We start from the raw sequence: 22,859 nt of genomic DNA, 5'->3' as shown, positions 1-22,859 counted from the left end.
AAGGTTTATCTGAAAACTTATATCATACATTACTATTTCACATTAACTGGACAGATTGTTAACTCGAAACGAATTAACCCACAACAGATTGTCTCACTTCACTACTAAACTTTTATCGTGACTCTTAATGAGAGATCTCAAGAAGCCAGGATCAAGAGAGCCAGTAGATGCTGTGAATTTGCTGCCAATGACCTTGACCCTCCAGTAGTATCTGTACCAAAATAAAGTAGTGCAGACAGTCTCTAATTTTGTCTTACACACTGTTTCTACCTATTTCCTCTATTGCAATGCTCTTTTGTTGGGATGATTTTTCAAAGTGAACCAGGATACTTGCTAAAACATCGTGATACGCTACAGTATATGTGCAGTTTCTAACTGTAACACTTGTCTTAGTATGTTAGACCTGTAACATAAAGTATACCTCTTGTTATTGTTGTGGTCTTCAGTCCTGAGACTGGTTTAATGCAGCTCTCCATGCTACTCTATCCTGTGCAAGCTTCTTCGTCTCCCAGTACTTACTGCAACCGACATCCTTCTGAATCTGCTTAGTGTATTCCTTATAATTATGTATACCTCTTACCTCTTAATTCCTTTACCTCTTAGTACCTCTTAGTGTATACCTCTTAATGAGTAGATTATGGTAGCATTTTAAGTTTGGTCAATAACTATTTTGAATTAATGAAAATAATTTTTTTTCCATGTAAGCCAAGTAGAATTGTTATGCAGTCTGCCACAAATGCCGGTTTCATAAATTTTCTCAATAGTGATTCTAATTCAGAACATCACCTTACCTCCATGGATTGCCATTTGAGTTCACAAGGCAGCGGTGAAGTACTTGTGTGTTGGTTGAAACTACCAGTAATAAATCTAGTAGCCCAGCTCAGAATTTCATCAATGTCTTCCTTTAATCCGACCTGGGATATTCTAAACACTTGAGCCATACTCAAGAATGGATACCACTAGTGTTCTATACACAGTCTTCTTTATAGATGAGCTACACTTTCCGTAAGATCTTCCAGTAAATTGAAGTCAAACATTTGCCATCTCCACTACCAACCTTGTATGCTTATTCTATTTTGTATCACTTTCCGACGTTACGTGTAAATATTTAATTGACATGCCAGCATCAAGCAGTGCACCACTAATATTATATTTGAGCATTACAAGATAATTTTCCCTATTCATCTGCATTAACTTACATTTTGTGCTGCCATTCATCACATCAAATAGAAATTCTGTCTAAAGAATCCTGTATCCTTCTACACTCTCACTCACTTTGACACCTTACCATACACCACAGCATCACCAGTAAACGAAGGCAGATTGATGCCCACCCTGTCTGCCAAATCATTTCCTGCGGAATTCCTGAAAGCACACTTGTCTCTGATGAACACTCGCCATCTGGGACTCTGTACTGGGTTTTCGAGCCACTCGCATGTCTGGGAACCTATTCCACGTACTCTGTTGCTAAGATGCTGCTTCATCCAGGTTTGGTGAAGACCTTTAAAGCAATAAAGCAATACTCTTTCAATTTCCTTAGCAGAACTGCATAATTTTACACAATTAGAGACCTTGACAAGATCACAGAAAATTGCCAGCAGGGTAATTTTTATTGTTTAGTTCTTCTAGAATTGAGTAGCGTAGATCCTACATTGCCTTCTTGTTACAGTTGCCTTTATGAAAATCAGACTGAGCCATTAAAAGGCTATTCTTGGCAAGACGGTTCAGTAATCTTATGCTAGCTATCTTCTCAAATTTTTGATAACACAGGAAGGATGGAGACTGGCTTATAATTAGAAATCTGTTGTCTAGCTCAGCTTTTGCATGTTCTCCAGTCTTTCAAGAAATATGTCTTGGCCTCCTTCACAGTGTGAATTCAGAAAACATAGGTCATGTGAAACTCAACTCACTTTTCTCATGACACACTGAAACCCACAGATCAAGGCAGTCAGGTGCATGTAATATTTCTCAGTTTATGAAAAGCACTGGGCTCAGTACCACATGTACAATAATTATAGAAATTACTATTGTATGGGTTTCCAGTGAAATTTGTGACTTGTTTGAGAATTGTTTGGTAGGGAGGACACAGCAAGTTTTTTGGATGGAGTGCTATCGACAGATGAAGTAACTTTTTGTGTGCCCCAGGAAAGTGTGTTGGGATCCTTGTTCATGTCATATATTACTGACCTTGTGGACAACATTAACAGTAACTACGTACTTCTCACTTCAGAAATGTAAAATTGTGCTCTTCAGAAAAGGAAAATGTCTAATACCCTATGAATATTGTATACTAAGTCACAGTTGTATTCAGTCAAGTCATACAAATACCTGGGTGTAATAATTTGTGAGGGTGTGAAATGGAATGGTCACATAGGCTTGGTCTTAAGTAAAGCAGGCAGCAGACAGTAATTCATTACTAGAAATTTGTGGAAATACAAGGTCTACAAAGGAGACTGCGTACAAAACATTCGTGCAATGCATCCTAAAAAAAATTGCTTAAGTATGTCAGACCCATGCCAAATAGCACTATTGGGGTGTAGAATAGATACAAAGAAGGACAGCAAGAATAGTCACAGATTTGGTCAACCCTTTGGAGAGTGTCAAAGATTCTGAAAGAACTGAACTGGTAGACTCTATTCAGACACAAACTATCCTGTGAAAACTTACTTAGAACATTTCTAAAATCAACTTTAATGAAGGAATGTATTACAAGCCCTTCAGTATCTTTCCCATATTTACAAAGAGAATATTAAAATAATTACTACATGCACAGAATGCACAGAAACATTTAAGCAATCATTCTTTCTGTTATCCATATGTGAATGAAATGAGAGGAAACCTAAATCACTAGCACAATGGAACATACCTTCTGTACACCCTTCACAGTGGTTTCCAGAGTATGGATGTAGATGTAGACTTATTGGCTGGTTACAGAGATAATTCAAGGGTGGTGCTACCAAGTCAGCACAGTATTATGCTAGTACTTTGGCTGGGATAACCTTACAGCCAGAAGAGTCATTACTTTTAGCGACCTAATGATTTTTTTGATGTCTCAAACAGCTCACTTGGCAAAACATATGTCTGATGATGAAATACACAATGCGTATCTAAGTAAGAATATTAGCTTTGATTTCAATAGATTGTTTTTAGTGTCCATGTTCTCAGCTGATATTAGGAAGAATTTGTAGAATTTAGTAGCCAATTTCATGTTATCTGTTTCATTGCTAATGTTACCTGTAAGTTAAACATCATTTGTTCAGTTTGTTCCATATGTAATAATGCTCCAAATTTTTCTTGACTTGTTCTTGGAATTTGAATATTTCATGCATGGCTTTGGCCTTTTGGGTGACATGCTGAATAACTTTGTGATATTGTTAACAGTACATTTTGTGCACTTTGTCTTGGCTTCCTGCATAAATATCCCTGGCCAGTTGTAAAGGAAAACTGTATTCATAACACTGTAAGAATATTTTTAGGAAAGAATTGAATTCCTGGATCAAATGACCTATGGAAATACAGCTAGGTGACATTTTCAACAAAAAACTAAATTTTGATGGGTACACACACTATCATTTTCGGTCAACTGTCAAAATGTTGGTGGTTGTTAAAGATGTCACCCAGCTAGATTGCCATAACCTTCCTAGCAGTATAAAACTGTGCACTGGACTGGCACTCAAACCTGGGACCTTTGCCTTTCACAAACAAGTGTTCTACCAACTGAGCTACCTGAACAAGATTCATGACCTACACCCACAGCTTTCACTTCTAATAGTCCCTGTCTCCTGCCTTCCAAACTTCAAATTAGTTTTTCTGCATACCTTGCAGAAATAACGCTCAGAAGAGAAAGGATGTTGTGGAGAAATGGCTTAACCCGTAGTCTAGGTGATTGTTTCCAGAACAAAATTTTGACTGTGCAGCAGAGTGTGCAATACTTTGAAACTTCCTGTTGGTGAGGTAAGAGATGTTGTACTGTTGGAAGTGAAGTGTGAGGGTGGGTCGTGAATTGTGCTTGGGTAGCTCAGTCGGTGGAGCACTTTCCCACAAAAACCAAAGGTCCCAGGTTAGACTCCCACTACATTACACACTTTGTTGCTTTATTGCTGCCATTTGAACCTCATGGTTAGATAAAACATTTATTATGGGGTTCACATCTATTTTAATTAAAGACAACTTGATTTAGAAATGACTTATTGACTGCTGTTATAGTATGTCTTTCTACTCTTGTTGGGAATGTTGAAATCTATATTGAAATCTCCACTTAAATCATTTGTCAGTTGTTTCTACTAAGTGTTACTAGTAATGTCTCTAATTGCTTAATGAAGTTGAAAACATTTACTGTTGGAGGCCTACAGGTTGTCAGAATCATTACAGTACATGTTTCCATGTGTTAATGACATTGCAGTTGTAACACAATAATTATAAAAAGTGTGCTATTAAAGATTGATTTACATTATTTATATCATATTTTGTATTCAGAGTTGAGAGAGTGCAATAATTTTAAGCATGATAGTGCTGAAATTTAGCATTGTAAGTGATGCTTTACTGCCCTGTACTATGATGGATTGTGCTGAATTCTCTGTGAATTTCATCAAAAAAGTTTGATCATGCCTTGAGAACAAAACTATGATGATTATATTTGTCCACGACACCTAGAATGATCTTACCGACATGCATGCCCAGCATCATAGCTTACATGACCCAACGAAGTTTACAATGAAAAGTGAGACCCACAAAAGTGTGTGCTTTCTACATATTAAAACTATAAATGCTAAGCAACAGCAAAATTCAGAATCCATCATAAAGATACAAGAACAGATGTCATTAGTCATAATAATTCCTGTCGCCTAAATATGTACAAAAATACGTACTTTCATTCCATGCTGCATCAAATTATCTATTGTCATTTCTTTAGAAATCTGTGAAATAGAGGAAGAATTGGGAGTTTTGCACAGGGAGCTTAGATACAAAGAACACTCCACATTGACTGAGAGCAGTAATTCTGAAATGGCAACACATTCAAAAGAGACTGGCAACACTATTTCAGAGGCCACCAAGCCTGTACAGTTCTACATGAAAGCAGATAAGGAAGGTTTATGGAGGAGATAGAAATTTACTGTCATACTAAAAGGGAGGATTAGTTGGGCAGTGGTGACTGTCTGTCAGTACATCTTTGAACAACTTTTTACTGGCAGATAGCCAGTGGCAAATTAATACGGCATTAGGTGCGAGTGATATGGCAAGTTATGGTTTTTTATATATACACACGTGTGCCACTGTGGCAGTAGTTATCTTAAAATGTTGGCATACATAGAATGTAGGTCTCATGTGGTGTTTAAGAATGTATGAGTATTCACTGGAATATGACTAACAGTCAAAATCAGCTGATCATGATTCAGATAACAATAATTACGTAACAGCCAAGGTGGAAAACGGAACTGCCCTTCAATAAATTTGTAGCTTCGTGTTAAAGAAGAATAAACTTTTTTATGTACTTCTTAATGAGTTGTAGCTTTTTTATTTTCAATTTTCAGGGTCTTTTTTATTATTTTTTGTGACATGCCAGTTTATCAGAGCTGGAAGAAATGTTGTTAATACCAAATTTGCCACTTTCATCTTTGAAATAAATAATTTCTACATCGTATAATTTAGTCTATAGTTTATATAGTTTCTTTTCTTTTTATTTTTTTTCAAGTACTCTGGTGCCACTGTAGTGTAAATTAATGTACATACTAGCCACGCAGATGATTGAGAGATTGATGAATGTATGATGGGATAAAGAAACTGTTGACCTAATTAAGAGCATCAAAAGTTTAAATATGGAAGGTGACTGAAAATTGATGGTAAGATAACAAACAGAAGGAAAAAGAGCAGGAGAGCAGGAATTGGGTAAAAGGAATTTAAGGGGCAGCCACCTCATAGAATTTTGCAAAGAGCCTAATTTAAACCTTGCTAACACTTGTTTAACAACCATCAAAGAAAGTTGTATACCTGGAAGAGACATAGAGACTCCAGAATGTTTCAGATAGATTGTTGAGTTGTGTATGAAAAGTAATGATACTGACAACATCCGATCGATCTGGTAACACTTCGTTGTTCTGCTTGTGTAGAGTGGTGTGCTCATCCCTTCCAGATGCTCAGTCCGAGTTCCAGCTCCCTGCAACCACACAATTTTTGGCAGCATCATCAGTGAGGTTATGTTCTTGTTTTGTGTTAATGAAAATGGAACAGTAGAATTTAGAGCAATGCTATGCCATCATGTTTTGCATTAAACTTGGTGAATTCATGAATGTGGCCTTTCAAAAATTGAAACAGGCCTGTGGGGAATACTCCTCATCAAGAATACAAGTTCTTTGCTGCCACAAATCATTTTCGAAAGGCTGAGAACACGTTGAAGGTAAACCTCACGTAGGGAGACCTTCTATTAAGGAAAAAGAAAAGAAAAGAAAAGAAAAGAAAAGAAAAGAAAAGAAAGAAAAGAAAGAAAGAAAGAAATTGAACGTGTGCATGCGCTTGTGAGAGCACACCAATGTTTAACAAGAAGGATAATGGGTGACATCAGATTTTGACCAAAGTTTTGCACATGCAAAAGCTTTGTGCCAAAAAGGTGCCAAAGAACTTCACAACTGAGCAGAAGGACAATTGAGAAAATGTGTGCATTGATCATCTTGAGAGGATTGTCAGTGACCACAAATGGTTCAGTCTTGTGATCACAGTGATCAGTCCTGGATTTTTGAGTACAATGCTGGGACAAAGCACCAAAGTGAGGAGTTGAACACTGTGACATCTGCTCGAGTGAAAAAAGTTCAAATAATCCAATCAAATATCAGAGCAATGTTGATTTGCTTTTTTGACAGTAGGAGTAACATGCCTAAAGAATTAGTTCCTCTAGAACAAACTGTCAACCAAGTGTTTTACAAAGATGTCCTTAAAAAAGCAACAAAAAGGGTGAATAGCGAGAGAGCGGATATTGCAGACAAGTGGATGCTGCACCATGACAATGTCCTATGTCACATGGCCTCTTTCACTGTGGAATTTTTGAACTCAAAAGGCATTCCTATTGTCCCACAACCCCCTGAGTCCTTAGGACTTTTTTCTTTTCCCAAAACTGTCTTAAAAGGACGTCATTTTGAGACTCTGGAGAACATTCATAGAATGTGACCGACATGTTAAAGGTCTGCCATTTAAAGCCTTTCAGCACTGCTACCAAGACTGAGAACAATGATTCCGCCAGTGTTAGCTGCCAAAGGGAACTGCATTGAAGGGGACAGTATTGTTATTTGAAAAAAATAAAAATAAAAACTTTGGTACATAAAAAATCACTTATTACTTTTCTCACACCTTCGTGTATTGGTAAGATAGTGATTCTGAAACCAGAATTCAAATGGCAAAATATTTCAAGGTGCAGGTGTGAACTCTGACCGTATTTTATTGTTTATGAACTGCAGATTAAAGATGAAGGAACTTCAGAAATTAAGGGAATGAGACCTGGATAAAATGGGAGAACTAGAAGTTGGTTAGAGTTCCAGATGGAGTGAGTGGTAATGATTTACTGAAATAGGGGAGGTCAATAAATAGAACATGAATGGGTAGCTTCAAGAGATGAAATAGTGAACCCAGCAGTCAGTCAAGAAGGCAGACAGACAAGGCAGAGAAGAAGTTCTTGGCTAACATACGTAATATTGAGTTTATTTACAAAAGAAGGAAGTATAAAATTACAGCAATGAAGCAGGCAAAATGGAATGCAGATACCTGAAAAAACAAGAATGACAGAAAATGCAAAATGTCAAAGTAGGATTGGCTAGAGGAGAAATGTAAAGCTGTAGAAATGTGCAAGACTATTGGATGTCAGTATTACTTAGGAATGTCTTTACTATTGCTGTCCTCTTCTATAATCTGTGCAAAGGAGATCTGGCTTTCGTTAAATCCATAATTTATTTTGTCTTGAATGTACATTTCTTGTTTTAAATTGATATTTTATAGTGTATTATTATATTGTACTTATTATGGACATCCTACTAGAGCTAATCATTAATGTTTGATCATGAAGGTAGAAATGTAGTATAACTTCTACAGATCATTTAAAACTGCATGTTTATTTCAGATACCAAACTTTTGGTGCCCTACAAGTTTGGCAACACCAGAGAAGACATGCGATTTCATACTGCCAACAGCATCAAAATCATTTAATTTTATAAATAGTGCAGGTCTACGCTATGAAGCTATGGAAGTTCGCCGTTGCTTGAGGGAAGGTAAGATGAGTTTCAGAAGCTATGTTTAAAAATTTGTAATATTCTAGTCCATTTAAAATACAAATTTTTAGATATTCTGCTTTGAAATTTTTAACTGTCATGTGCATTTAAGATACTTCTAGGCCTAAGGACATATTTTGTTTGTGTATACTCTTGTCACAAGATTTTTAGATTTGTTCACATCTGTCATCTTGTTGGCAAAGAGCATCAGTGAACACATTAAATTTGACTGAAGATATGCTCACATATATTGTTTTTCAGCTAGACCAGTTTCTATTATATGTCGTTCTCAATAAACTGTGAATTTTCTTAGCCAATGGCTACATGAGTATGTAGTAGGATCATACATCCCCTCACATTTTCTATTAAATGCTGATGCAGCTGTTGGCTAAGTAGGGATGTGGATTATTGAAAACAACATAAGAGTAGAAGCTAGTGAGGCCAACAAACAGTATATGTGAGTTGACTGTTAACATTTGTGGTCAACATGTTTAGACATCAAGAAATACATGTTTCCCATGTGCATGCCTGTCTCAATATTTTGTGTAAAGTTTACCATCTCACTTAACACTTAATATGAATATTTTACCAGTGATGGGGTTGACATGTTATGTAGGCCAGTAGGATCATGAAGCAGGGTAAATAAATACCATTAAGTACATCATCGAGTTTAAGATATGGTGGCTGGACAGACAATGGAAGAAGTAAAAGTTATATGCATATGTAACAATATAATGAAAAGGATTGTTGCTACTCACCATATAGCAAATATGCTGAGTCACAGAAAGGCATGACAAAAAGACTGTCAGAAAGTTAGCTTTTGGCTCACAAGGCCTTTGTTTTGTCAAAAGACAAAACACACACACACCACACACCACACACCACACACACACACACACACACACACACACACACACACACACACACACACACACACACACACATTCAAATCACACAGGTGTGTGTGTGTGTGTGTGTGTGTGTGTGTGTGTGTGTGTGTGTGTGTGTGTGTGTGTTTGACAAAGGCTTTCTCTGCTGTATATTGAGCAGCAACTATACCTTTCATTATATTGTTATAAGCATATGTGCCAGTTCTGTGAGAGTTTCCATTGTGGAATAATGTTATCTGTGAGATGCTATTTGACACACACTAATTTCAGATTGAGCAGGAAATAAGTTACCACTTATGACATTGTATAAGAAGTATCACAAACAAAAGTTTTGACAGTTTGGTTTACTATCTTATTTCCACAATCATAGGCATCAAAACAAAAGAAATTTTTATTACAGTGGTAAGGAGAAAATATGGTATGTTACAGGAGAGTGTTGAAGGTCAGATGGATAAATTGAGTGAGGAATTACACATCTTGAATTAATAAATGAGAAAAATTACAAGTTGAGAGAATGAATTGTTGGACTCTTTGTTGAGAATTGTGGCTAATCAGATGGTGGAAGGAAAGGAGTTCTAGATTTGAGGCAGATCATTGAGCATCTAAGTCATGGTAGTCATGCTAAAATGAAGAGACTATCTGGCAAGTGACAGGAATGGAGAACTTCATCGAAAAAACCTAATGGTTGATGCCTGAAACCAACAGTGCTTTCTCTAGGTACAGACTGGTTTGGCTCCTGTTCATGTGCAACTGAAAACTGCATTCAGTTTGGTCAAACAGCTGGAAACGTACTGATCAGTGTGTTTGTTGGAATATCTGAGATACAAAACTTCTATCGCTCATACCAACACCTTCATCTCCAGAAATGGTTGATTTGCAGAGTACTTGTCTACTTGAGTGTACATTAAATATGAATATCAAGTCTATGTTATATGTTCAGAAAAGTCATTTTGGGGGAGGGGACTGCTTTGTTATTTATCTTCATCACCCACAAGCACAATCTGAAACCGGCAATGTATGTGAGCCATTGTCACCCCACTTTTGCTGTTGTAAATTGTCCAATTTAATGTATTAACTAAAAGTAGGTGCACAGGTATAGAGGTAAGGGCTGTAAATACATGGGATAAGGAGGCAACTTGCACTCAGCATGTGTTGTCAAAGAAACTCATGGGAGAAGCATTTCAGTTTGTATTAAAGGCAGAGTGGAACTAATAATAAGTTGTGGTTCTCCTTGGAGCAAAAGGTGCCTATTGTCCAAGTTCTCTTTCAGATTATTGACAAAGAAGATGCAGATGGCCAACCTTGATCCTAATGTATGTACAGCATCATTCACCAAAAGTTACCTAAAGCCTGAAATCAATTGCTGTGCGATCTTTGCAACATATTTAAATGTTTACTAATGGGACTCGTTACACAGAATGTGTGGGAAATAGGAATGACTTTGCGTGTAAAGTCATTTGACCATGACAAGATGTTATTACAGATAGACTGAAAGTTATGGGCAGACCCTACAAACTATCAAACGCATACGAAAAAGCAATTGAAGCCTTTATAAGAAACCATGATCCACAAATATGTATGTTTACCAGCCAAGCTATAGTAATTAGTTCAATGAGAAAAATGCAGCTTTAAAACAAAAGTTCTGTGAAATCATTGTGACGGCTTTACGAAAAAATTAAGTTGCATATGAGCTCCTAAGTGGACAAATAACACTGTACACATTATTAGGAATAGCATAAATAAAGGTACTTTCATAAGCACACAGCCTCCATAGAATTAATCATTGAAAAACACTAAGAACTTCTGAATGTAGTGTGTACTGCTCCAGTCTGATAGTATTGCTAATCAATGACACTTCTAAATTGGGCATCAATTGTGAATCATAGTTGTAGTCTATGTACAGACATGCCACCAGCTGGATTTCTGTCGAGCATTCACACTTTTTCTGCAATAGTTTGATACTGAATCCGAAGGCAGCAGTCCACAGACCTGTGATCAATGAGGGACAGATTTTCAGTCATCCGGTTGGCCGCTCTGGAGGATAGCACAAGCAGAGTGGTCCCAGATCGGCAGTTGGGCTGCATCCTGTGTCTGCTGCTGAAACTGACTGGTTGGTAACTGGGGCCAAACTGGCTGGCTGTGGCCTTAGGTTGACATAAATACTGTAGAGGCAGCGGAACGCGGCACGGCCTACTTGCAGGCACATGAACTGGCGGACACAAGTACTGTTGAGAATGTCATGTCTCCCGCTGGTGACAGCAATGCCACCTGTGGGCAATGCTGACATCACTGTTTACAGTGACTGGCAGTGACCTGTTTGGTGCTCAATGATGGGGCACCAGGAGGCTTATGTTGTCGCTGTTAGCATCAGAACTGTTGTATTCATTCCTCAGTGACACAGTGTCAACAGGCCCATGATTGAGCAGCCAACAGAAATGGTCTGTATTGTTCGTGGACTTCATATCTGGATACAGCACATGTACCTTCTCACAAGGTATCTTACAATGGGAGGTGAAATATCAAGCAGAAAGTATTGCTATTTCCTTGTCCTAAGTCTCAAAGTTGTTTCATCTTCAAGGAAGTAACCACTGCCCATGAAGGTCTGCATAGTATGGCAAATTCGGTTTCTCAAATGTTCCTTGACTTGGGAAAAGAATGCTGCTTTCAGTCAGTTGTTGATGCTGACGCTGTAACTTGGCAGAATTCCAGTCGTACATAGAATTCTCATATGAACTAGTGTCATTTTAATGGTAATGTACTGAGCTACCCCATGAAGAGAAACATTTCAGTTGGTTGTTATTGTGGGTGTTGTTGTTTTTGGATTAGAGGTTTCAAAACTGCAATCATTATTACTCACAAGCAACCTGTCATGTGCAAGGTTGCAAAAGGCCAATGATGTTTATGGGATTCGAAATCCTGCATGTTGTCTACCATGCAACCATAATATTGGCTGCTAATTGTAACGGGTGGGCATGGAGGTATCCAGTGGTGAGCACAGCATGAGGCTATGGAGGTTAATTGAACTGCTTTGTTGACAAGTAATGCAAAACAGTGCTACAGCACTAGTGGTAATGATACAAAGCAAAGCAATGGCAATGACAAACAACATTGAATTATATGTACATATTTCTTGAGAAAGGAACACAAGGAATTTTGCAGAGTGAGAAAAAAGTGGCAGATGAAATATTAGTGCTTCTGCAAGATGAGTCAGTGAAATGTATAGTGCCATATATCCTCGACTGTGTGGACAGCGTACATGAGGAGTACAATGATGATGATACAAGCTTAACAAGTGAAAGTAATATTGAAACAGGTGTCAAGCCATGCAGTTCATCATCATTGTTTGACAGGGAGCCACAAATTCCGTCTCCGGTGAAATGTAGTAAAGAACAACCGTTGTCCAAGGAGCGGATGTGAAACATTATTATGTACATGGAAGATCATATGCAACATAGAAAAAACAATTATGAATAGATTTCACATAAGTCCGCAGCAATATGAGCGTGTAGTGCATAAGAAAAACTGTGGATATTCAAGGGAGGAGAAGGTGCGCCTGTTACAAAAACTGGTGTTATGCATTTCAAGGAAGCTCGATACAGTTTACAGGATGTGCCTGATAGTGACCTGCTTTGTTATGCTCATCAAAGTGCATGCAAAGTGGATTACAGTGATGTAAAGGGAAGCTGTGGATGGTTGCATAACTGCAAACAGTGCTAGAGAATTGCAAGACATTAGATAACGAAATTTCAGACAAGGCATCAACTTGATGATGCACAGCAAGCTGTGAAAACGGCCATAAAATTTGTAGATGAGATTAACAACTTGTCCCATTTTTCAGTAAGGAATTTTGTTTTCAGCTCCAACCAATAAAGATCTAAAGAACCCCTTAAATTAGAGGTACCAAGATAGTTGTACCAAGATCACTAACATCAATGCCTTAACACAATCGTATACAGTTATGCCAACTGTTAATCTGGAGGATAAATTGGCTGGAAAGTTATTTATTGAGCTGCGAGAAGTTGGAGGTGCTCTCCCACTATTACTCTTTCTCATATGCATGAACTTTAAATGGCAGAAGGGAATATTTACATCAGAGCAAGCAAGAGTGGGAAAACGGGTGTGAAAGAACCATAGTATGAGCACTGTTTTTGGCCTGTAGCAGTGCAGAATAACTTAGGTTTTGCTTGATTCCTGGTCTGTGTATAAAAATCATACTTCTGTAGAGCAAACTATCCCTTCTGAAAGGTGTGTGACATTACAGTTCATACACCTGGAAGCACTGGATAAAATCAGCCTCTGGATGTTTGTTTTCTCATGCTTATAAAACATATTATCGTATATCTGCAGCTACATCTTAAAGAATAGCCTTTTTCATGATAAGCTCCACGACAGACTGTTTCGCATTCGATTGCATGCCATCACATTTCACCCGTCCTCATCACCCTGTTACACCAGAATGACTCCCAGTATGACTCTATATGCATTTTTAAGAGTGGATACATAACTGAATGTCCTGCATGGTCTACTGAATGAGGTGGCACAGTGGTTAGCATATTGGACTCACATTCGGGAGGATAATGGTTCAAAGCCTCGTCTGGCCATCGTGATTTAGGTTTTCTGTGATTTCCCTAAATCACTTCACGTAAATGCTGGTATGGTTCCTGTGGAAGGGCATGGTTGACTTCCTTCCCTATCCATTCCTGATCCGATGGGATCAGTGACCTGGCTGTTTGGTCCCCTACCCCCAAACCACTCAACTGACCAGCCTGCATGGTCTGTAACTCCTAAGGAGTTCACCTTTGATCTTGATGGTACAGACCTTTGTAATCACTGTGGCACACCATTTTTCATCCAGCGTTCATGGTGCAAGTTATTTGTTTCTTTTGGAAATTTCATGAATGTCGACAATGTCCATTTTGTGAATACATACATCCCATAGAAGGTTGATCTCTGCACCTCCTGGACACTCATTGTCCATCGCCCCCCATGATACACATGCTGAGTCACTAGCAGGTAACATTTTTCCTGTCATAATTGTTGACACAACACTTTCAAATGAGCCCAACTAAAGACTTAACTTATGACCTCACACTCAAGCGGTTCCTTGTCAGTTTCATTTTGTGTGTGTTCAGTCCACACCTCACAATGCTGCCTCTGGATTGTGGGGTACGAGGTTCAATTCTAGGCCAGGTTATAGATTTTCTTCACTTGGAGACTGTTGATACATATGTCACCAAAGTGCCACCAATTAGAGAAACTTGTACCGGGTGGCTGAACAACCTGACCCAGAAGCTGCCATATGATCTTCCTTCCTTTCTTACTTTCATTTTTTGTTTTTGTTTTTTCAGAATATTAAATGTAATCAAAAACTTAGATAAAAATCTATACTAATAATAAAACTGTAAAACCATGTTGTCCATCTGTTTATCTGTCTGAACACACTGATCTCTAAAATTAAGCAGACTTTCATGGGTTTTCACAGGTAACTTGAGTGTAGCTTGGTACAACATGTAGGCTTTGTTTTGAAAATATGTGCTGTTTGGTATTTGAACTATATCCTCTTTGTGAAAATTCTTTTATTGCTTGATGATGTTGTGGTCTTCAGTCCAGAGACTGGTTTGATACAGCCCTCCATGCTGCTCTATCCTGTGCAAGCTTCTTCATCTTCAAGTAAATACTGCAACCTACATTCTTCTGAATTTGCTTCGTGTATTCATCTCTTGGTCTCCCTCTACAATTTTTCCCCCCACACTGCCCTCCAATACTAAATTGGTGATCCCTTGATGTCTCAGAACATGTCCTACCGGCCTATCCTTTCTTCTAGTCAAGCTGGGCCACAAATTCCTCTTCTCCCCAATTCTTTTCACTACCTCATCACTAGTAATGTGATCTACCCATATAATTTTCAGCATTCTTCTGTAACACCACATTTCGAAAGCTTCTATTCTCTTCTTGTCTAAACTAGTTATCGTCCATACTAGGCTACACTCCACATAAATACCTTCAGAAAAGAGTTTCTGCCAGTTATGTCTATACTCGATGTTAACAAATTTCTCTTCTTCAGAAATGCTTTCCTTGCCATTGACAGTCTACATTTTATATCCTCTCTACTTCGACCATCATCAGTTATTTTGCTCCCCAACTAGCAAAACTCATTTGCAACTTAAAGTGTCTCATTCCCTAATCTAATTCCCTCAGCATCACCTGATTTAATTCCAGTACATTAAGTTATCCTCGTTTTGCTTTGGTTGATGTTCCTCCTGCATCCTCCTCTCAAGACACTGTCCATTCTGTTCGACTGCTGTTTCTCGACTAAACTGCTGAGCTGATGCCATTGAAATATAGTATGGACTGTATATAGTCACAAAGAGTGGCATCCAGTATATTATGGTCGCTTCCTTTCATCCCCAGTCCAATAGAGGTGGAAAGTGGTTGGTACGTACATTCAAAACCCATATGATAAAGTATATCACTCTATCTTTTCCCAAAGAAATCCCTCAATAGATTTTTTAAGTTCATAAAGGTTCACTCCAGTCAGAAACCACTGCCCGTTGCAGCTGCTTCACAGCCACCCCGTACATTGATTTATCTGCTCTGGCCAACACCCAGCTACCAACCAGCACCTGCTTCTGAGCAATTCCATCTGAGCTCTGTCATCTGGGCCTGCAAATTTGGCAAGTGACCTAAGTGGATACCAGCAGTCATCCATCACTGCCAGGCCACCGCCTCTGCATCGTGTGCACCTCCAATGACTCATTGACATGACACTATGACTAGCTCTGTCCATACGTGACTGACTGGAGTACCCTCCGGCTGCATCCACCACCTACACCTGCCCCCACCACCCCCAGCCGCCCTCATGGCGCGGGTTGCACACCATACAGTTCTGGTGCCGTCTTCCCTCTCGGTGCCTTGGCTGGGTGGAGAAGTCAGTGCTGGGTCGCCTCCATATCCACAGCCTGCCACTACTGCCGTTGTCTTCTCTACTGCCTCCATTGCTGAGTCCCACGTAGATGTGGACACGGATGCAGCACCATCGCCACTAGTGCTCATGGGGGAGTGGGCATCATGCCTATCCGCACCTTGCTATTTCAGACCATATTCTCCTGTGGCAGCACAATACCTGCCACAGCCGTCAGCACCTACCAATGAAGACATGAACACTTTTCCTCAAGGGAGAAGGAATGGTGCAACTCTGTAGGCACAATCAAACAGCATGTGATGTAAATACCTCCAGGCCTACCTAGAGATGCCACCTCTCGGCCTGGATAGACTGCGCAACAGATGATGTGCCGTGTGGACAACAGCCCAATATAAGCCTGATGTGCTGGGCCCTTCACCTCACTTATGTTTATTTCCTTTTTGTATGCTCCCTACAAAACTGTATATTGCTGTGCTCTATAATTATGAAACTTTGTACTATTCTACACTTCACTCAGTGTTTCTATGTATCTCATCATGTGGAAGCGGAATAAACTTGGTTGGTGTTAATTCTGATATAGTGTCTGTACAATGTTTAAGCACAACTACTGCTTGTAAAGCAGAAATGCAATAAGAATATTCTTCCTTGACAAATACAGCCACACTATCTTCAGGATTTTTGCTGCTGAGGTCCTTTTTTGTGTAGTCTGTAACAGTTCACTGTTGGGGCCTTGTTGGTCGTAAACATGTCTCCAGTAGAGGGCCAGCATGTTTACATTGGCCTTGCCTGTGCTAGGAGTCTTAGTTGCTGCAAATTAATCCTGAATCCATTTACATTTCACCAGAATATGAAAACTGTGACCTGTCATTCAGGTTCCTTGGATATTATCTTCTTATTCTTCTTCCTCCTCCTCCTCCTCCTCCTCTTCTTCTTCTTCAGTCCAACTGTTTATAAGTGTATTGAATGAACTCAGAGTAACTTTACACATCATCAAAGTAGATTTTCTTCAAGTTGATTTACATTTATTTTCAGTGTCCTCCTTGTTCATGATCAGCTTTTATAGTGAGAACCTCACAGCTGGGCAATATTATGGATCTGTAAACTTTGAAATACTGCAATGAATCTAAATTAAATGAGCAAGTGGCATTAATGCTTGATGTATGCTCAATAAATCTCCAGTTAAGCTTTACACAAATGACTGATTGTGGTTAAAGCTCTATGATAAATGACTGATTGTGATCAAAGCTCTATGATGGTTGACTGTATTAACATTACTTTATGAAAGTGCAACCAAGACTGTCAACATGGAATTTTACACAATGAAAGGGTAATGCTAATTGCCTTCTGCTTTCTTCATAGCACTTGCTTAAAGATACATGTAAGACTGTTTTAGCAGATTATATGAGTACACGCTGATTACATATTGAATGGTAAAATTGAAAACAGAAATAACATTTAGTACTTATGTACGTTAGAGCATGAAGTTATTTTGCCTAACAATAAGGTGGTTATTCTTCAGATGGAAAAAAGGATAGATCCTACTTCATGTAGTGTAGTTTTAGGTGTGCACTTTCATCCCTTGGAAGTTGAAAATCTCGCCAAGAATTTTCTTTAAACTCACATTTTATAGCTGAAATATTTTATTAACTGGCATGTAATTCTAGTAAAATTATACATGCTTGGAAACAGAAACATTAGGACTGCAAGACAATAACACTAAATTTTTGAAATGATTGTATTTTAAGTCTCCAACATTCTTTAAACCTACAGTTTTGAATATGGATAACTATTTAATTAAATAGTTTCTTAAGGGTTGATTTTCTTTAGAAAGAAGAGACTGAGGGCTTTCTGGTATGATAGGTTGTAAGCTCTCACCCCCCATAATTTTAAGAGATTTGAGTGTCATCCTAAATATTGGCTGTTGGACTACAAGGGGAGAGAGACTTTATTCAGCAATGATAGCACAAAACATTAAAGTACTGGCTTACAGTACTTATCAAAACTCTAATTATTTATGAAAAAATTAATCATAAATGATGGTAAGGTTCTTCTGAAATAAAAGATGACTTCCTTTAACTTAATTTATTCATCTTCAAACAATGGAAAACATTCCCAACTGTGTCTCACTCATTGCTATGATGATGATGATGATGATGATGATGATGAGAATGATGATGGCAGCTATTCACTCAAAGAAAGGCACAGTCGATTCAGCATTTGTATTCCAATGAAATATTTCCCTCAGTGCACTGTTAAACACTTCATAATTCAACGTAGCATATTTCTGACTCGTGACTCATTACACACAACCGAGTCAACCTCACTACCGCTCTCGTGTGCTCACTCTTAATTCACATTTAGACGCAACTCAGCAGTTCCCTGTCCGCTGGAAAATAAAGGAGGCTGCAGAATACTCTAGAAGCTAAGGTTCTCCAGCTAGTGCATGCTGCTAGGTAGCTCTCTCGCAAGGATATTGATCACAGTATCCTTTCAAGGTTAATCATAAAACAAATGTGGTGAGTAAGATTGAATTTTGAAGACTTGTGCTCTTAGTGAATTGTAAACAATAAGTATGTCATTAAAGAAATTGCTTCTATATGAATAATTTATACTGTTGTTAGCACAGCAGCCTGGAAACTAGACTGAATGATACAGTTTTGAAAACTACAGCTCAATTAAGAATTTGGAAATTTCATATCTATACAGTATATGGATGAAAAATTATTGACAAATTCCTTGTGGTGAGTGCTGTAGTTGTGGAAACAGAAAGTGTCAAGCATATGTTGCTTTTTGTACAAGAAAATCAACACCTCATATATTTAAAGGGTGGTAATGGATAATATTTTTAAATTTTTTAACAATGGTTGACAGGATACCTTTTGTTTGGCAATATGTATTCATAATTATTTTCTTTTGTAAAACTAAGGGTCTCATGTCATTTGTTGAATTTTCTCAAAAGATTATACCATAATGAATAACTGGCTCAAAGTAGCAGTGATAGACTATCTTTTTGATGTCTATATGTCACCTGACAAAATACACATTGCAAATGCTAAGCTGTTAGTAATCAGGAAGCAAGCGTTTAAATTTTTATTAGGATTTTGGCCTAAAAACTTTACATGGTTTGCTTATGTGATATCCTGATAACTGCAAGTTACTTTTATTTCACTCCATTCTAATGACTTCGTTTCAAATTGCATGATTTTGGTATTAGTTACATTTAGTTTAAGACCATGTTGATGAAACTAAGATTCAAGTTTTTTTTTTTTTAAAGTATTTTGACAATTTCTTGGAATTCTTTAAGGCACTTGATTTTCAACTAGAACTGATGTATCATCACCAAATAAAGCTCAGAGAATGTCAGTAGCAACTGGTAGGTCATTTATGTAGAACAGGTAGGGGTATGGACTGTAGTGTACCTTATCACTTTGGTATAGTGATGTGTTACACAATGTTTACCCAGCTGATGAATAACTGAAAGAGACTGCCGACAGTTAAAGAGGGTCGTAATGTGTAATAGGCAGACATCTATCCAGAGCACCACACAGGAATTCCAAACTGCATCAGGATCCACTGCAAGTACTATGACAGTTAGGTGGGAGGTAAGAAAACTTGGATTTCATGGTTGAACGGCTGCTAATAAGACACACATCACACCGGTAAATGCCAAATGACGCCTCGCTTGTTGTAAGGAGTGTGAACATTGGATGATTGAACAGTGGAAAAATGTTGCGTTGAGTAATGAATCACAGTACACTATGTAGCAATCTGATAGCAGGGTGTGGGTATGGGGAATGCCCGGTTTAAGTCATCTGCCAGCATGTGTAGCACCAATAGTAAAATTTGGAGGTGGTGGTGTTATGGTGTGGTCGTGTTTTTCATGGAGGGGGCTTGCACCACCTGTTGTTTTGCATGGCACCACCACAGCGCAGGCCTACATTGATGTTTTAAGCACCTTCTAGCTTTCCAGTGTTGAAGAGCAATTCAGGGATGGCGACTGCATCTTTCAATACAACTGAGCACCTGTTCATAATGCATGGTCTATGGTGGAGTGGTTACGCAACAATGACATCCCTGTAATGGACTGGCCTCCACAGTGTCCTGACTTGAATCCTATGGAACACCTTTGGAATGTTTTGGAACGCCGACTTCGTGCCAAGCCTCACCAATCAACATCAATACCTCTCCTCAGTGTAGCACTCTGTGAAGAATGGGCTGCCATTCCCCAAGAAACCATCCACCACCTGATTGAACGTATGCTTGTGAGAGTGAAACTGTAATCAAGGCTAAGGGTGGGCCAACACCATATTGAATTCCAGCATTACCGATGGAGGGTGCCATGAACTTTTAAGTCATTTTCAGCCAGGTGTCCAGATACTTTTGGTCACATAGTGTAACAATATTGTGAGAAGGCAAGTTGCCACTCACCATGTAGTGGAGATCCTGAGTCACAGATACACACAACAAAAAGATTATCACAAATAAAGCTTACGGCCAGTAAGGCCTTCGCCAAAATTAGATGACCCAACACACACACACACACACACACACACACACACACACACACACACACACACAGATGCAGTCTCAGGCAACTAAGGCCACATTGGCCTCAGTTGCTAATCAAAATTACAAATGGCTTTCTTCATATAAAGTATCTCCCTAAAAAAGTTAATATTATACCCATTATAATCTTAAGCCATCCATTGGTTGTCTAAATTTTAATAATATTAGGAGAAATAAAATAAACAAAAAGAAAAGGTTCACTTTATTTTTTATCTTCACTTCCTTTTTTTCTTAGTATCTAAATAAGTTGTTTGTGGTGTCACTATTTTTAATCACCAATATTTGGCTGTTCCTTCCAAATATGGTGCGATTTCTGTGGTTTTTGTTATGGTGGAATCTGAGAAAACAGCTTTTTTTTTTTTTTTTTTTTCAAATAAATAATTTCACATCTACAATGATGTGAGAATGTGACAACAATCAATTGTCTCTTCCTTCCAAACATATCATCTGCCAGCTGTTCTCTGATTGGCTGCATAGAACCAGCAACTAACACACTTCATTTCCGTTCCATCATAACTCACAGCAAGTGTTGATAACATTCGGCACGAAACACATACATCACTGGTCCTCGTCTAGACTTTTACATCTCCTACAGAATTTAATACTATTGCTGAATATTTGTTCAATTTTAGCCAGTTCATTTCTGACTAGAAACAGATTCAGGCAAACTGCAATTTAAACCTGGTAGATGATCACGATAAACCAACGTACATGGTCTACGTTCCCATGGTTCGCAGCACGACAAAATTTACAGCCTGCTCACCACTCCCCTCCCAACATCTGTCCTAGATCTCAGTGAATCTGGTGTAATCTATTCCCCTCCAACTCTAACAAGTCTTTTCAAACAGATCTGCATGTGATGTCATTGCCAAAGCTTCCTCTGTAAATTACAATGACCCTATATTTATCTATTAGATAATGTAAAAAAAAAAAAAAAAAAAATGATCTCAGCAGCAACAGTTTAACGTGTAAATACTGTATAAAATGCAAGTATTTTTTGAATGACAAATTTGGGAAAGAGCCTCATCCTATAGATGGATAAACACAGTAGTTTTGTGAACTAATGGACAGTTTATCTGCTGTTACAGAATGCTAATTTTGTGTTCAACAAATGCTTGTTGGCCTCAAAGTGAGGGTTACAATGTTGGAAACATGTTTAAAACATTATGATTACAAAACTCACTTCCACATTACTCCCTGTTTTCAAAAAGATATTGAATTACATGTTGCTGAATGTAAAAAATGTTACAAGTGTTTCAGAATGTGTATGCTGTAATTTTTTAAAAACTAGTTTGGACTGCAACAACCCGAAAGAGCATAGCAAATGCCATCAAAGAGTTCACTCAAATGATTCACATTAGATAACGGTAAAAAGTTCATGGGAATAGTCTGTGATCTGACAAAACCATTTGATTTGGTGAAACACTCCTTATTTCTCCACAAATGGCACACATATGGAATAAGGGACACTGCATTACAAAGGTTCAGCTTTTACTAAAATTAAGAAAATGAAGAGTAATTGTAAATTCAATTTCATGCAATTATTCCTCAAACTGGGATGCAATTTTGCAAGGAGTCCCACAAGGTTCGTTACTGGGTCTTGCGTTGTTCTGATCATTGTACATGACGGATTTGCTCATGAGCTGTAACTTCTGGATATTAGTTGGTTCACCTTTATATTTCTTCATGACCACCAATATTGAAAAGCTCAGACTTTGTTCCCAAATTCTGCTGTATTCAACTGGTAGTATCTAGTTCACCATATTATGTCATTTTGAAAATGGATTCAAAACTTCTCCATTTGATGTGACATATATTTTTTATTTCAAATACAATAACTCTTCAGTTTATAAACCACTTACCTAATAAAAGGTCAGCCTGTGTGCTTTTGTGCTGTACATGTCCCTTCACGTTTCCACTTCACTATCACTTCAGAAACAGTGGACCTAGGAATGTTGAGGAGTGTGGAAATCTCACGTACAGATGTATGACACAAGTGACACCCAATCACCTGACCACGTTCGTAGTCCTTGAGTTCCACGGAGCACCCTTTCCTGCTCTCTCACAATGTCTGATGACTACTGAGGTCGCTGATATGGAGTACCTGGCAGTAGGTGGCAGCACAATGCACCTGATACGAAAAATGTATGTTGTTGGGGGTGTCCAGATACTTTTGATCTCACAGTGTACATACCATCCTGGATTGTCTATTGTTTGATTTTTACTTAGGTA

General features: G+C 38.3%; 1 protein-coding gene across 1 annotated transcript in view; it reads left to right on the top strand.

The window, feature by feature from the left end:
• LOC126268231 (trans-1,2-dihydrobenzene-1,2-diol dehydrogenase-like) overlaps positions 1 to 22,859 on the top strand; it is a 96,643-nt gene that overhangs the window by 61,114 nt on the left and 12,670 nt on the right. Inside the window, exon 5 of the mRNA XM_049973878.1 lies at positions 8,102 to 8,249. Within this exon, the coding sequence (XP_049829835.1) occupies positions 8,102 to 8,249 (148 nt within the window). The remainder of the gene's footprint in view (positions 1 to 8,101; positions 8,250 to 22,859) is intronic.

The sequence above is a fragment of the Schistocerca gregaria genome, chromosome 4 (assembly GCF_023897955.1).
Source record: "Schistocerca gregaria isolate iqSchGreg1 chromosome 4, iqSchGreg1.2, whole genome shotgun sequence".
In the NCBI taxonomy this organism is placed as follows: domain Eukaryota; kingdom Metazoa; phylum Arthropoda; class Insecta; order Orthoptera; family Acrididae; genus Schistocerca; species Schistocerca gregaria.
This window is presented reverse-complemented; position numbering and strand designations above follow the sequence as displayed.